General features: G+C 42.2%; 1 protein-coding gene across 2 annotated transcripts in view; it reads left to right on the top strand.

Annotated features, from left to right (window-relative positions):
• Positions 1-12791, top strand: part of HSD17B12 (hydroxysteroid 17-beta dehydrogenase 12) — a 154279-nt gene extending 141488 nt beyond the window's left edge. For both annotated transcript variants that reach the window (XM_038562982.1, XM_038562981.1), the window contains 3 exons: positions 424-489; positions 10882-11031; positions 11320-12791. In XM_038562982.1, the coding sequence (XP_038418910.1) occupies positions 424-489; positions 10882-11031; positions 11320-11424 (321 nt within the window). In that variant the 3' untranslated portion in view covers positions 11425-12791. The remainder of the gene's footprint in view (positions 1-423; positions 490-10881; positions 11032-11319) is intronic.
• The last annotated feature ends 1165 nt before the right edge of the window (positions 12792-13956 follow it).

Here is a 13956-nt window from a genome sequence, read left to right as displayed (position 1 = left end):
CAAAAGGATTCTTGCTCTTTTCTTTTCTTTACTGACAACAAAATCCCTATAGAGGAGAGTGGAACAGAATTCATATTGTGTTTCTGTTTGAATGGCAAGTGGGGAGGAGGAACATAGTCTTTGTTATATAATAAAACATTTCTTCTTGAAAACTAATTTTCTGAAAAAAGAAAAGACCCTTTCTGGTTAAGTCAAAATTTGATCTGGAGATTATGTTTGCTAAAAATACTTGATTTAGTGGCAGAAAAGAAAACAACTTGAGATTTTGAGGGTTTTTTTTTTTTAGGGTCTCTTCTGCATTTGAAATAAGAATGATTAGAAACTCCAATGTTAAATGGGTAGTTTGTTATTTGTGTTGCCATGGCTACAAATCAGGCTGATTGATGTAACGTGTGTTTCCTTCTCACTCCCACCCCATCCCAGGCTTTTGTGGATTTCTTCTCTCGGTGCCTCCATGAGGAATATAGGAGCAAGGGCATCTTTGTGCAGGTGAGTGGGGTTTGTTTCAGTTGCGTGTCCCTGTTTTTGTGTGGTTTCCACAGCAACTGTTGCTGTCTTGGCAACGAAAGAAAATCCCATTCCTAAGGAAGTGAGTGTGACGTTAGCACACCATTAAAGACATGATTTCTTTTTCTTTTATGCACTTATGCCTAGATTTTTAAAAATTATCCCCTAGAATTCTTAACTCGGGATTCTTAAAGTAGAAGAACCAAGTGCATGGTTTTATTTCTTGCAGTATTATTTTGAGAAAATTGGGACCGTCGGCATCTCTTAGCTGCCAGGAGTGTAAGGTGTGCTGTGACTGTTCCCAAGCCCGCTGTGTAAGAACCAGCAGGGCCGGTGGGGAGCGGAAGACAGCCAGCTCCTCCTAGAACAGAGTGGACGGCACACTCAGGATGACTGCCGTGTGGGAGTGAGGTTCGGTTTGTTTTAATTGTGGTAAAAACACGTACCAGAAAGCACCATTTAAATCACTTGTGGGTATTCAGTTCAGGGGCATTAGGTGCGTGGACCTTGTTGTGCGCCCTCAGCACCATCCATCTCCAGAACTTTTGCATCTTCCGGAACCAAGACAGTGTCTATTCAACAGCAACGCCTCCCTTCCCGCCCCGTCCTGGGCAACAGCCTCCGCCCTGCTTTTGTCCCCCTGAATTTGACTGCTCTAGGGATCTCGTTCGGGGGCCTTCATACAGTTTTGGTCTTTCTGTGCCTGGCTTAGTGCGCTCCATCGAACATCTTCCGCGTCCAGCCACGTGTGCGAGCTGCCTTCCTTTGTCAGGCCAAGTAGAATTCCACCGTGAACGTACACTGCGTTGTGTTTATCCATCCAGCTGCTGTTGGACGCTCGGGTTGCTTTCACCTCTTGGCTGCTGTGAACATGAGGTGTCCACCTATCCCTTTGACGCCCTGCTTTCAGGTCATTTGGAAATGTACCCAGAAGTGGAATTGCTGGATCAGGTGGCAGTTATATATATGTATGTGTGTGTGTGTGTGTGTATGTATTGTTTTCTTTGAGCTCCCTTACTTTCTTCCATAGGAGCTTACCTGTTTTAGATTCCCACAACGACATAGCAGAGTTCCAATTTTTTCATATCCTTGCCGATACTTGTTATTTTGTTTTGTTTTTGTTTTTGAGTCTTAGCTGTCCTAATGGGTAGCATGTGGTCTCTGTGGTTCTGATTTGCATTTTCCCAATGATTAGTTGACGTTGAGCACTTTTTCAGCCTCGTTATTGGCCATAATATATCTTCTTTGGAGAAACGTCTGTTCAGATCCTTCACCCTTTTTGAATCGGATCATTTACCTGTTTATCGTTGAATTGTAGGAGTTCTTTATATACTGTGGATATTAACCCTTTATCAGATACATGATTTGCAAATATTCTCTTCTACTCTGTGGGTTGCCTTTTCATTCTGTGGATTGTGTCCTTTGAGGCACAAAAGTTGTTACTCTGGATGTAGTCCGTTTATCTATTTTTCCTTTCATTGCTTGTGCTTTTGGTGTCCTTTGCAAAAAATCATTTCCAAATGTAATATCATGAAGGTCTCCCCTGTTTTCTTTCAAGAGTTCATAGATTTAGCTTTTACATTTAGGCCTTTGACCCATTTTGACTTAATTTTTGTAGAGATCTTTGCTTTTATTATGTAGCTAACAGATACAATGCTGTGGAAATACAATACCAAATGTGAGAGAAAGCAAATGTAGGAATTTTTATGAGTATCTGTCTCAAAGCAGCTCTTGCTCAACACAAAGTAATAATGTCTCACAGCATTTCCATGCTTAGGCACATTTGTGACAATGTCTTAGGAGAAGTTGCAATGCTTAAACCCCTTTCCTACTCCCACCTGCGACCTGCCCCCACTTCTTGACGCACCCCATTGTTATCATGGCTCTCATTACTGGGAGCCCAGTATTTCAATTTTTGCACCCTGAAGCCCCAGATGACCAGTCATCGCAATAGCTAATATTTGAAGGGTTACTTTCCAGGCACAGCACTAAGCTAAGCACTTTATATGTATCCATTTATTTCATTTTATCTCGTAATGACCTCATAAGGTGGTGTGATTATCATCTTTTGTAAATTTATGGAAATTGAGGTTAAAGAGGTTATTAAGCCCCTTGTCCATGTTGAACCAGGACTTAAATCCAAGGCTGTTTGGCGCCAAAACCTTTATTTTTAATGACTGGGCTCCTTATTTGAGGCCTTCAGGACAGTACTGAACACGTTGGTGCCATCTGAGCTCAGGCATTTCTGGAATCAGAAGGTACTTAGCTGAGTGGTTGCATTTCATCCCTTGTCTCTTTGGACAGTCAAGACGGCCCTACCTGTTGTGTAGATCTAGTTTCTAACACCTTTTATTCTATCTGTGAAGACTGCCCCCACAGTGAGAGGGAGTAGTTGTTAGGGAAAGGTCAGGTCAGAATTTCCTCATCTTCCAGGACCATCCAGAGTCGGCTTCCTCTAAGCCTCCACCTGAGGTCTCGCCCAAGTGGACCTCAGACGTCATAGCCCTTTGGTCTTTTTTTTTTTTTTTTTTTTTTTAAGATTTTATTTATTTGTTCATGAGAGACACACAGAAAGAGAGAGAAAGAGGCAGAGACACAGGCAGAGGGAGAAGCAGGCTCCACGCAGGGAGCCCGACATGGGACTCCGTCCTGGGGCTCCAGGATCACGCCCTGGGCCGAAGGCAGGCACTAAACCGCTGAGCCACCCAGGGACACCCTAGCCCTTTGGTCTTATTGTGATTTGCAGCTTCCCGTAAATACACAGGGCACATTGGGAAAGAAGACTGGGTTTTCAAGAATCCTGAATTTTACACTGACCTATCATGCTCCCCCTTCTGTCCTCGACTCTTGTTTTAATGCCAGTAGCTGAAATCTGCCGTACAGAATGTGCTGGCTTTCAGTAACAAGAAAGCAGCAACGCATTCATGGGAGGTCAGGCATCCCGTGCCACACGGAGTCGTGCCATTTCCTCATTCTGAGGAATCTATTGTAATCAAGTTATTAATTTCAGAATTTTTAAACACCTCCTGAGACTAAAGCAGGAATCCTACAGACCCATCAGTGAGTGATCTTCAGGCAGCATGGTCAGAAGCTGCAAGTGTTTGACAAAGGGGGATATTACACTCTGTGAACACAGACGAGCGATTTCTGAAATTCTCTGAATAGACAGGACTGTCTCCTCTCTCATTCCCACAGCTTGTTTTCCTCAAAGATCTTTTTTCCATATTCTCTGCCTATTAGTCTGGCATGACTGGAAGCTACTACAAAAACATATTAGCATTTGTTTTTTGAGACATTTAACTTTGATAAACTTGTTTTTCCCCAATAATGAATTCTGAATTATGTAATTTCATTGCTCATTGTCTTCCTTCAAATGAATTCATTCAAGGTTTAAATGTAGTGTGAATTTGGCGAAAAAATTAAAACGCACATATTTGGGAAGGAGAATACAGTTGTCATTTCTGTGTGAACACATCAGAATGCTGAAGTAGAATAGGATATCATACTAGTTCTGACCAAAGGAACAAAAACATCTGGTCTAAATAAAGCTCAGAGTTAAAAATTATTGTTTTTTTCTTTGGTGGTGGTTTATGTCTGCACATTTTTTGGACCAGGAGTATTTATTGGCAATTTTCTTCTCCACTCCATCCCACATACTGTTTCCTGGGTGATTTTGCTAAAACCCTAGTTAGGTAATGTTGCTTTCCTTCATAGCCCCCCAGTGGCTGCCTGCGATGCTCAGGATTGAATTCACACTCTAGCAGGCCATCGCCTCTCCTGCCACCCCATCGTCTCTCCGTATGTCCGGCCAGCCTGGGCAATGTGGCGTCCAGCACGTGCTCTGCCCCCGGCAGTGCCCAGGACTAGCGCCTGTGCTGGCACACCTTCCCCTCTCCTCTCCTCTCCCCTCCCCGTCTCCGCACCCCATTCACACCTGAGCCTCTAATCTCCATCCATCTCTCAGGGCTCAGGCCACACTTCACCTGCCTGGGAAACCCGATCTCAGCCGCGTGATGCGCCTCTCCTTCTGCTCTCCTGTTTCTTATTATTTACCTCGGCCAGAGAGTCTGGCCCCCCTGCCTCCCCACACTTCAATATATTCTTGAGATCTGGATTTTTTTTTTAACCTTGTTTGTCTCTGTGTTGCTAATGGCACATGTAATTTGGGGCACACCAGGGACCTGCCTTTTGCTTGGGGTCACGGAAGACTCTGGTTACACATGGCCATACTTTGCGGGACACATTCATTTTAGAGACCTTTTGAGCTTCTTCTCTTGCTCACATAGGCCTCTGGTCTTGAATTTTCGACCTCTCTATCTAGAGGGCTTTCAGGCTAATGCTGTGTTACCAAATTTCAGTTTCTCGTAATCCTTGGAAGGAAAACTATCTTTTTAGGTCTGCCTCCGTGTGAATGTGTATCAGATGGCTCTTTGGGGAGAGGAAGATAATATGTTTTTTGAATTTAGGTTGTTTTATATTAATTCCTTATCCATATTTTTCCTTTGCTTTTCTCTTCCCATCTTTCCCTCAACTTCTCTCCTATAATTTTTGAGAGCAAAATAATAATTGAGAGCATTTAAAATTTACTTCATAAATTCAGATTTGCTGTGAAATAAGGATTTTGTGGAAATGCAAATGAACAGTGGAGACAGCAAATGGAAAGGTGAATTTAGGACCTGATAAATTCTGTCTCTTACATTTGAATTGAGGGTAAGAAGTTCGTTCTTAAGTAGGCCTTATCAAAAGTGTGCTCTTGGTATGTTGGTGAGGACTGCTTTCATTACTGCCCTATAATTAAAGCCCAGTCAGAATTACGCTTAACTCTTTCAGAGGGCAAAATCCTAAGTGACCCGACTGGCGAGTTGGTAGGACTGGGCACTGGCTCCATCTGTACGCCATGTACCAGCTAGCTAGGGTGCTGAAAAAGTATAAGAAGTAGCTAAGACTGCACCAACTTCCCGAAATTATACTTCTTGAATTTTTATTCTGTAAAACCTTCACTAACTGCCTTGTTTTTAAAAAATTTTTTATTTGGAAATAATTTCAAATCTACAGAAAAGCTGTAAGAATAAGAATAGTACAAAGAACACCCTAGTCCCCTTTACCCAGATTCACTTAATGTTATGCAACTTATTACATTTGCTTTATTATTGAAAGGTCAGTTGCAGACGTCATGGTTCTTTACCTGTAAATACTTCAGTGTCTGTTGCCGAATAATGAGGATATTTTCTTATGTAATAGTTATCAACATAGTTATCGACTTCAGAGTTAACATTGATATAATATTTTTACCTTATTTACTGTCTGTATTCCAGTTTTAGACTCCATAATATTCCTTATGGCATTTTTTATCCTCCAGCAAAGAATTTAGTCTAGGACCATGTATCCTATATTTGTCCCATCCCTTCAGTTTCTGTTAATCTGAAATATATCCACAGCCTTTCATAGTTTATATAACATGGACGTTTTCTATTTTATTTTATTTTATTTTATTTTATTTTTATTTATTTATTTTTTATTTTACCAGCTTCAAACAGCAGACATTGGCATTTTTAAAGAGCACAGTACTCCTCTTGCTCTTTCTGAATTAAACATTCCGTATTTGGGGTTTATCTGATGCTTCCTCATGATTAGATTCATGTTATGCTTTCCTGGCCAAAACAGCACACATGATTTTGTATCCTGGGCTTGAATACCTCCGAAGTGTGTGATCTTCGGAGGCGTTGCTCTGCTTCATAGAATTTTCTGCCTTGGAGCTGGGAAACCAAGTCTCTGGAAATGCTGTCAACAAGGAGATCATTTGCAAACTGAAACCATCCCTTAGGGTTTAGTTTATCTGACTCTTTATTAGAGGATAGATGAGGATGAGGACATAGGTTGAGACCAAGAAACCCAGAGAAGGCAGTTGTAGGTTTCAACTGGCCTGAAAATGAAACGGGTTTTCTCATGTTTAGTGTGAGATTACAGAAGAATACTTGCTTAGATGTGAACTCACTGTAATGGGGACATTCACTGGGCCCCCTTCTCTTAATTTATCACTTTCCAGTACTTTGAACCTCTTGGGTGGTGATAGTTGGTGGTTTTGTTAATTCAGCTAAATATAGTTTTTAATCAGAACAAATTTATTTTTTAAGATTGTATTTATTTATTCATGAGAGACACAGAGAGAGAGAGAGAGGCAGAGACACAGGCAGAGGGAGAAGCAGGCTCCATGCAGGGAGCCCGACGTGGGACTCGATCCGGGGTCTCCAGGATTACACCCTGGGCTGAAGGCCAGCACTAAACTGCTGAGCCATCCAGCCTGCCCTAATCAGAACAAATTTAAAAAATAAATAGGACACACTGAGATGAAGGAGAAAATAAAATTCAAGGTTTTTTTAAAAATAAAAAAAGATATTCCTCTTTTATATTTTGTTAAATATTTTATAGCTTAGAATAATCATAGACATCTATTGGGCTTCAGAGAGCTAGAAAGCTAAACACTGAGAAGTGGCTATTAGGATTGAAAACAGAATTCTTCATCCATTTTTCTTGTTAATTGCCAATGCCAATAAAAGGAGGTAATGGAGTGTGTCTTTGTTAGTACAGATGGAATCTAAGTAGAACTATAAAGCAATATAATTCTCCCAGGAAATAATCCTATCTGGTCAGCTGTACCAACATTAAAAAATGGCTTAAGAATAGTAACATTAGGGGGCACCTGGGTGGCTCAGTGGTTGAACGTCTGCCGTAGGGTCCAGGGCCCCAGGATCGAGTCCTGCATCAGGCTCCCCGCAGGGAGCCTGCTTCTCCCTCTGCCTGTGTCTCTACCTCTCTCTCGGTGTGTCTCTCGTGAATAAATACATAAAATCTTTTTTAAAAAAATAGTAACGTTAGTCCTGTTGGGGATCACTGGACTCCAATCCTTTCCAGCCAGGTGAATCTCCGGGTTTGTCATTGATAACATCTATTTTGCTTGGCCCTTTCCAATGGTGCTGTACCACAAGAACCCCAATACCTGCCACATGGTGTTGGGTATCCACCTTTCCAGTTTTCCATGACATTTAGTTACAGTGGCCTTCCTGTTCTGAGTCAGGCCGCCTGATTTGTTTTCTTTAAATTTTTTTTTTTAATTTATTTATGATAGTCACACAGAGAGAGAGAGAGAGAGAGAGAGGCAGAGACACAGGCAGAGGGAGAAGCAGGCTCCATGCACCGGGAGCCCAACGTGGGATTCGATCCCGGGTCTCCAGGATCATGCCCTGGGCCAAAGGCAGGCGCCAAACCGCTGCGCCACCCAGGGATTCCCTGTTTTCTAAGGACCAAATTAACTAAGCAAGCTACTCTAGTGGGTGAGAAAAAAGATACCATATTGTCTCCAGGGATTTTTATTTTTTAAAAAACAAGCTGAATAAGGACAGACATCAATAGCTTTGCTTTATGGCCTAACTAGTTATTTTCACTTTGGGCTTCTAAGTTGGAATCCCAAGGCACTTGCCTGCCTGTGGCTGTGAAGACCCAGGTTGTTTCCAAGTGGTAATCTTTATAATGGCAAAGTTTTGAGCTTAAGCGACTGGTGAAATTTGTTCTGCCCAAAATACTTCCCGTGGAAGGGTGAGTGTATTCTCAACCTGTTCACTGATATGTTTCCTTGAGTAGGCAGGAAAATGGATTAATTATCATTTACTGTGGTTTTGGTAAACTCTTTGAGGATATGCCTAGATGACATTTTGAGGTGGATTTCTTTGCTTTTACATAGAACTTGAAATACTCCTTTTTAAATTCTTGGCAAGTAGCTAGACCAGTAAGTTTGTCATGGTTTAGAGAGAAGATCTTGCTTAAGCTTGAAAATATCTAATATAGGGACACCTAGGTGGCTCAGTGGTTGAGCATCTGTCTTCAGCTTAGAGCGTGACCCCGGGGTCCCAAGATCGAGTCACGCATCGGGCTCCCTGCACAGAGCCTGCTTCTCCCTCTGCCTGTGTCTCTGCCTCTCTCTCTCTCTCTCTCTGTCTCTCATGAATAAATAAATAAAATCTTTTAAAAAATATATCTAAAATTTTGGTTTAAAATCTCATATTACATCGTCGACTTGCTGGTGTAATTAACCCCTAGCAGTGCAAGGGGACCCCAGTACAGTTCTACAGTTCCATGCACATGTAGGTACTCTGTTGCTAAGTCACTCAGCAGATCTTATGTGCATCCCTCCTGTCTGCTAGGTACTACTTGCTCTGAGCATTGGCAACGTGGTGGGGAATAAGACCGTGTTTTCATGGAGCTGATGCTTTAGAAATCACTACTCTCCAGTGATTGGGTTTAGTTCTCTGTTCCACTTAGCTTTCCTCCTGCCCCTGCTCCACACATTTCTGGCATTTGAACCATACTGAATAGCTTGCAGTTGCCTGAGAACATCATCTTCTCTGTCTCTCCCTTTCTTTGCTCCTGCTGTTCTCATTACCCAAAACGTTCTTCCGTTGTTTCTTTACCTGGCAACGTCCTCCACTTTATTTAAGATGTTAGCTCTAAAGTCATTTCATCTCTGAATCCTTTGCATCTTCTGCTAGGCCAAGGTAACTGCCTTGATTTTGAGCCATTGTTGGAAATAAATACCCTTTCCAGAACAGAATTTACATTTCTTCATTGGAAAAACACAGCTCAGCTTGAAATTCCTAGGCAGGTGTCTCTTGCCTCCACCTCCAGAGCTAGGAGGTTCCCTCAGCTATCTGGATGGTTTAGCTGAATGGTGAGTTAACTTGTGGCACCATCAAGTGGCTCAGCCAGGCAGTGCCACTTAATTCTTCTACAAGATCAAAATAGTCCAATTTATGCTGTGTATCTACAGGCTGTGTGTGTGTGATAATATCATGGTGTAATTGGAAGGTATAATTATCAGACTGTCTTCATCCTGAGACACTCAGAACTTTACAGTACCCTTAGCAGGCTTGTGATCTGTAGATGGAAATGGTTTTTTAAATCTTCACGGTTTTTTGTAACCAGGACAGAGATGTGACGTGACTTGCTTATATTCCTTCATCATTTGAGATGGTCCATATGCATGTGCTTTCTTTTGCTTTGCTTGCTAATCACCCCAGTAAACAAAGTTTTCTTTCCTTACCCATTGTTAGGGCCTCGGTGAACTCTATTTCATACTGTGTGAGTCTGAGATCTCTCTTTGGTTTGTGCTCTCACATGCTATATCCTTGCTGCAGCATGGCTTTAAAATTAAAGACCTTTTTGACAAAATATTTTTGCTCAGTAAGTGGGGGAATACATGAATAGTGATAAATTCGCAAAAACCATTCATTGAGTCTTTACTGAACAACCAAACCCAAGTTATTCCAAGCTGTAGAAGGAACCTCTTGTGCCATGACTCAGGACCCATTGTAATAGGGTTTCCTTGTGTCCTATGTTGAATCATCCCCAAATGAACCAAACTTAGGCAGTAAGGAACCTGACACTAGTTAAGGTTTTCTAACAAGTAGTGTTCAGATCTGTCATCTCACACCACTCCCGTCAAGTGTCTTTCTCTTGGTTACCCAGTCTGTTTCCATTATGGTAATAGTGTCTCCCCTGCAAAGAAAAAAGAAAAAAAAAAGCGGGGGGAGGGATGATCCTGTCTTACAGTAGCAAAGTTTATAAAACTCAGACACAGAGTAGTAAACTGAGGAGGAAGGGTAGTAGTAGCTAAGGTCTGAGAAAGGGAAATGCTTATTTTATTTAATTTCTTTTAAGATTTTATTTATTCATGAGAGACAGAGAGAGAGAGAGAGAGAGGGGCAGAGACACAAGCAGAGGGAGAAGCAGGCTCCATGCAGGGAGCCCGACGTGGGACTTGATCTCGGGTCTCCAGGATCATGCCCTGGGCTGAAGGCGGTGCTAAACCACTGAGCCACTGGGCTGCCCGAAATGCTTATTTTCGAGGCACTGAAGCTGATAGAACCATGTTAATGAGCCACAAGTTATGAAAATGAGCATTATGTCTTTAGGAGAATAAAATGTCAAAAGTCTTCATGGTGGTTTTGTAACCATGTTCAGTGTAGTGAGGGTAGAAAGAGTATCCTCTCCAGAAGCTCTGCTCTCTAGGTTTGTCTAGTGCCGCCTTTTTAAAGGTTCAAAAAGGTCTATTTGTGCATATTTTTAATGCTTTCTCAGTCTCAGATTGTTTCGTTGATAGATTGCCTTGTTGCAGTTTATTTTACACTGTCATGTATTCTCTCAAGCTGGCCCTCGGTGTGCTTCTCCCTTCTTCTCTCTCTGAAGATTTCACCCGAATGTCTTCCCCATTGCACCAGGAGAAATCAAGCGTCACTGAGTTCCGAGTTTGTGGTCTACCTAATCAACAGCATGTTTTTTTGTTTCTGTTCTTTGCGGTGCGGATGTGTGTTGCCTTTCCAGAGTGTCCTGCCCTACTACGTAGCTACCAAGCTATCCAAAATCCGAAAGCCAACCCTGGATAAGCCATCTGCAGAGACATATGTGAAGTCTGCGATTCAAACAGTGGGCCTGCAGTCCCGAACCACCGGGTATCTGATCCATTCTCTCATGGTATGTGGATTTCCGAGTCTCCAGTCAGTACTTTGGTTTGGGGTTTTCTTCCCCACGGAGTCACGGAATAGCGTGTGATGTATTAGCATCCACACAGAATAGCATGTGATGTATTAGCATCCATACACCGTCTAGACTTACTAATGAGGCATTTACGTCTTATTTCAAACGCCCAAGAACTTTAAAATTTACTGACAAAACAACAATATAGTGAAACATAAGATCAGATGCTCTAAATTAGCCCAAATTGTAGGCTGTAATTACATATCTCTCTGTTTCTTTCCATAGGACTCAATAATTTCAGCCATGCCTACCTGGCTTTATTTTAAAATAACCATGAATTTGGGCAAGTCCACGCGGGCTCGCTACATGAAGAAAGCCAAGAAGAACTAAGCATTGATAACTGCACTGAGTAGCTTGGCCAGGTGCGCCAGCCTACGCATGCTGATGGCAAGGCACCCACCCCTCTCCAAAATCTGCGGTGGTCATTTTATCAGTTATTATTAGGCTAGAAATTGGCATAATTGGGAGAAAAGCAGAAGTTGCTTTCAGGAGTTCTGGACGTATATTTTGAATTCTACCAGGAATTATTTTGAAGTTTAGGATAAATGCTCATATCAATTGGACATAGAACGAATACTAGCAAGAACAGTGTAATGGGAAGCAACACCATCTTGGCAAATCACAGGACAGAATCAGACATAATGCTTCAGTGGTTTCATCTGGCCCCAGATACCATTGATGATGGTTCTTGTATTTTCTCTGAAATATACTTTACAAAGTAATGGCTAGCTACTTTCTTTTGTTTTTAACACTTTGAGGGAGTGGAGATTAAATGATTCACTTATGGGAGGACACACTGCAATATGCGTTGCTATGAAGTTTCCTAAAAACATGTCCCAATTTGTACACTTATGTGGAACTTTTTGTTCTCAAAGGTAGCTAATGACGTAAAAATAATACACAGAAATATGGAGCTCCTTTTGACACCTGAAGCCCACTAATACGTGCTTTCCCCTAATACATATTTCTTCTCAAGTTTAAATGCATGTAAATACTGAAAACTAGATAGTATGATTTATAAGTAAAAGGACCAAAAATACATTGATATGAGCAGCCACCGATGGTGCCACTAACACCCTGACCCAGGAGAGTGGCCTGCTTGGGCCTCCGCCGCCTTCGCTTCTACATCGCACCAGTCCTGTTCGTGTATGTGACTGCAGGCTATTCCTAAAACCATAATGATAACACAGAAGTGGCCTTCTGCTTTTAAATTGATACCCTATACATAGCAAGATGACTAGTTTTAATAAAAGGTGATATAACCACAGTGTTGATTGAAGATGTATTTCTTTGGTGCTTGAAATTAAGGCTGTTTTTACACTTGCTTTTACTATAAATTAAACTTTCCTTGTATCCTGCTCCAAAGCTTGTTTTAGGGAAATCACCAAGAAATACTTCAATATTATGAAACAAGTAACACAGAAGGTAGGTCTTTACCAAGGCTTGTTGGTTCTTAGGCTCTGAGTTTTAAGCGCCAGGAGATTTTTAAAAAAATAAATAAGAAAAAGTAATCACATTGTTTAGGTGTCTCTAGCTCTTAATTTTGCCAGCTAAGGATGTAAAGCAAAAACAGGAAGATTCAAAGTACTATCGCTATTAGCATCATAATATAGAAGAAAAGACATTTTAGCACCCAAAAAGCAAGACCATAATCTCAGAATCATTCAAATTGAATAAACTTAGTTTTATGAAAAACACATTGCCTTTTTCTCTCTCATTTTGTTGTTGAAATGGTGAAACCACCTGGGCGATATTTCATTTACTCTCACACATTGTTTGGTTGACTGTTGTGGGTAGTAAGTAGTTTTCGGTGGAGGCTGTAGCGCTGGGGAGGGATCGATGTACAAACATGCAAAATATGTTCTCTCTTTTTTTTTTTTTAATTTATTTATGATAGTCACAGAGAAAGAGAGGCAGAGACATAGGCAGAGGGAGAAGCAGGCTCCATACACCGGGAGCCTGACGTGGGATTCGATCCCAGGTCTTCAGGATCGCGCCCTGGGCCAAAGGCAGGTGCTAAACCGCTGTGCCCCCCAGGGATCCCCAAAATATGTTCTCTTCTATCCAAGTTGGAAAACAGTTGTGTTCTGACCAGGAAATCCTGTCGCCGTCTCCAAACTCCAGAGCTGTAGCTTTTCCTACTTCAACTTGGCAAGTATCTTCTTGTATCTGACACTCAAGACTGAAGATAGTGGCATGAAAATCTGTCTCTAGGTAGGTGAAGTCATTAAAAGAGAGCTCAGCACACTCTGAACTTTCAAAATAGTGGAGCATGCTTTTTAGATTTATATGCGTTTCCGCGTGATGTCCTAGTCTGATGTGTGCCAGGTAAGGTTTGAACCCGAACCAGTAAAGTAAAAGAATGATTTGTAGAATCTGCAGCCTTGCGCTTCTCGTTTTCTCGCCCATCCGAGCGGTGGCGTGGGGAGCGCGACAGGATCGTGTGGCCCGCGTCATGACGTCGCCGCTCTGCTGGTCTGTGCACGTCCAGCACACGCTGGGAGGGAGTGCAGGTGTTGTCCTTCTCGGCCTCCTCAACGGCGGCCCTGCCCTAAAGAGATGAGCTCCCGTCGTGGGATCGTTTGTTGTGTTCAAACAGCAGAACTGCCCTGTGAGCGGCGAGCGGCGGCGTGCGGTGACTCCTCGCAGGATGAACAAACTCAGGTAGTGCTCTGATTTTTTTTAAGTCTGTTGACACCAGCAATTACCTGAGGGTTGGGTGGCCCCGGATTCTGCTACTTGCTCTGCAGTTACAGTGTCAAAGGAAATTCTCAAAGCTCTCTGTCGAACATGTTAGAAACGAATTCAGTTAGAAATGCTGAAGGCTTCACGGCTTTGTACTTTGCTGCTCACCTCGTGATG

Source organism: Canis lupus, chromosome 18 (genome assembly GCF_011100685.1).
Source record: "Canis lupus familiaris isolate Mischka breed German Shepherd chromosome 18, alternate assembly UU_Cfam_GSD_1.0, whole genome shotgun sequence".
Taxonomy (NCBI): domain Eukaryota; kingdom Metazoa; phylum Chordata; class Mammalia; order Carnivora; family Canidae; genus Canis; species Canis lupus.
Note: the sequence above shows the minus strand (reverse complement) of the source record. Positions and strands in the feature narration are given on the sequence as shown.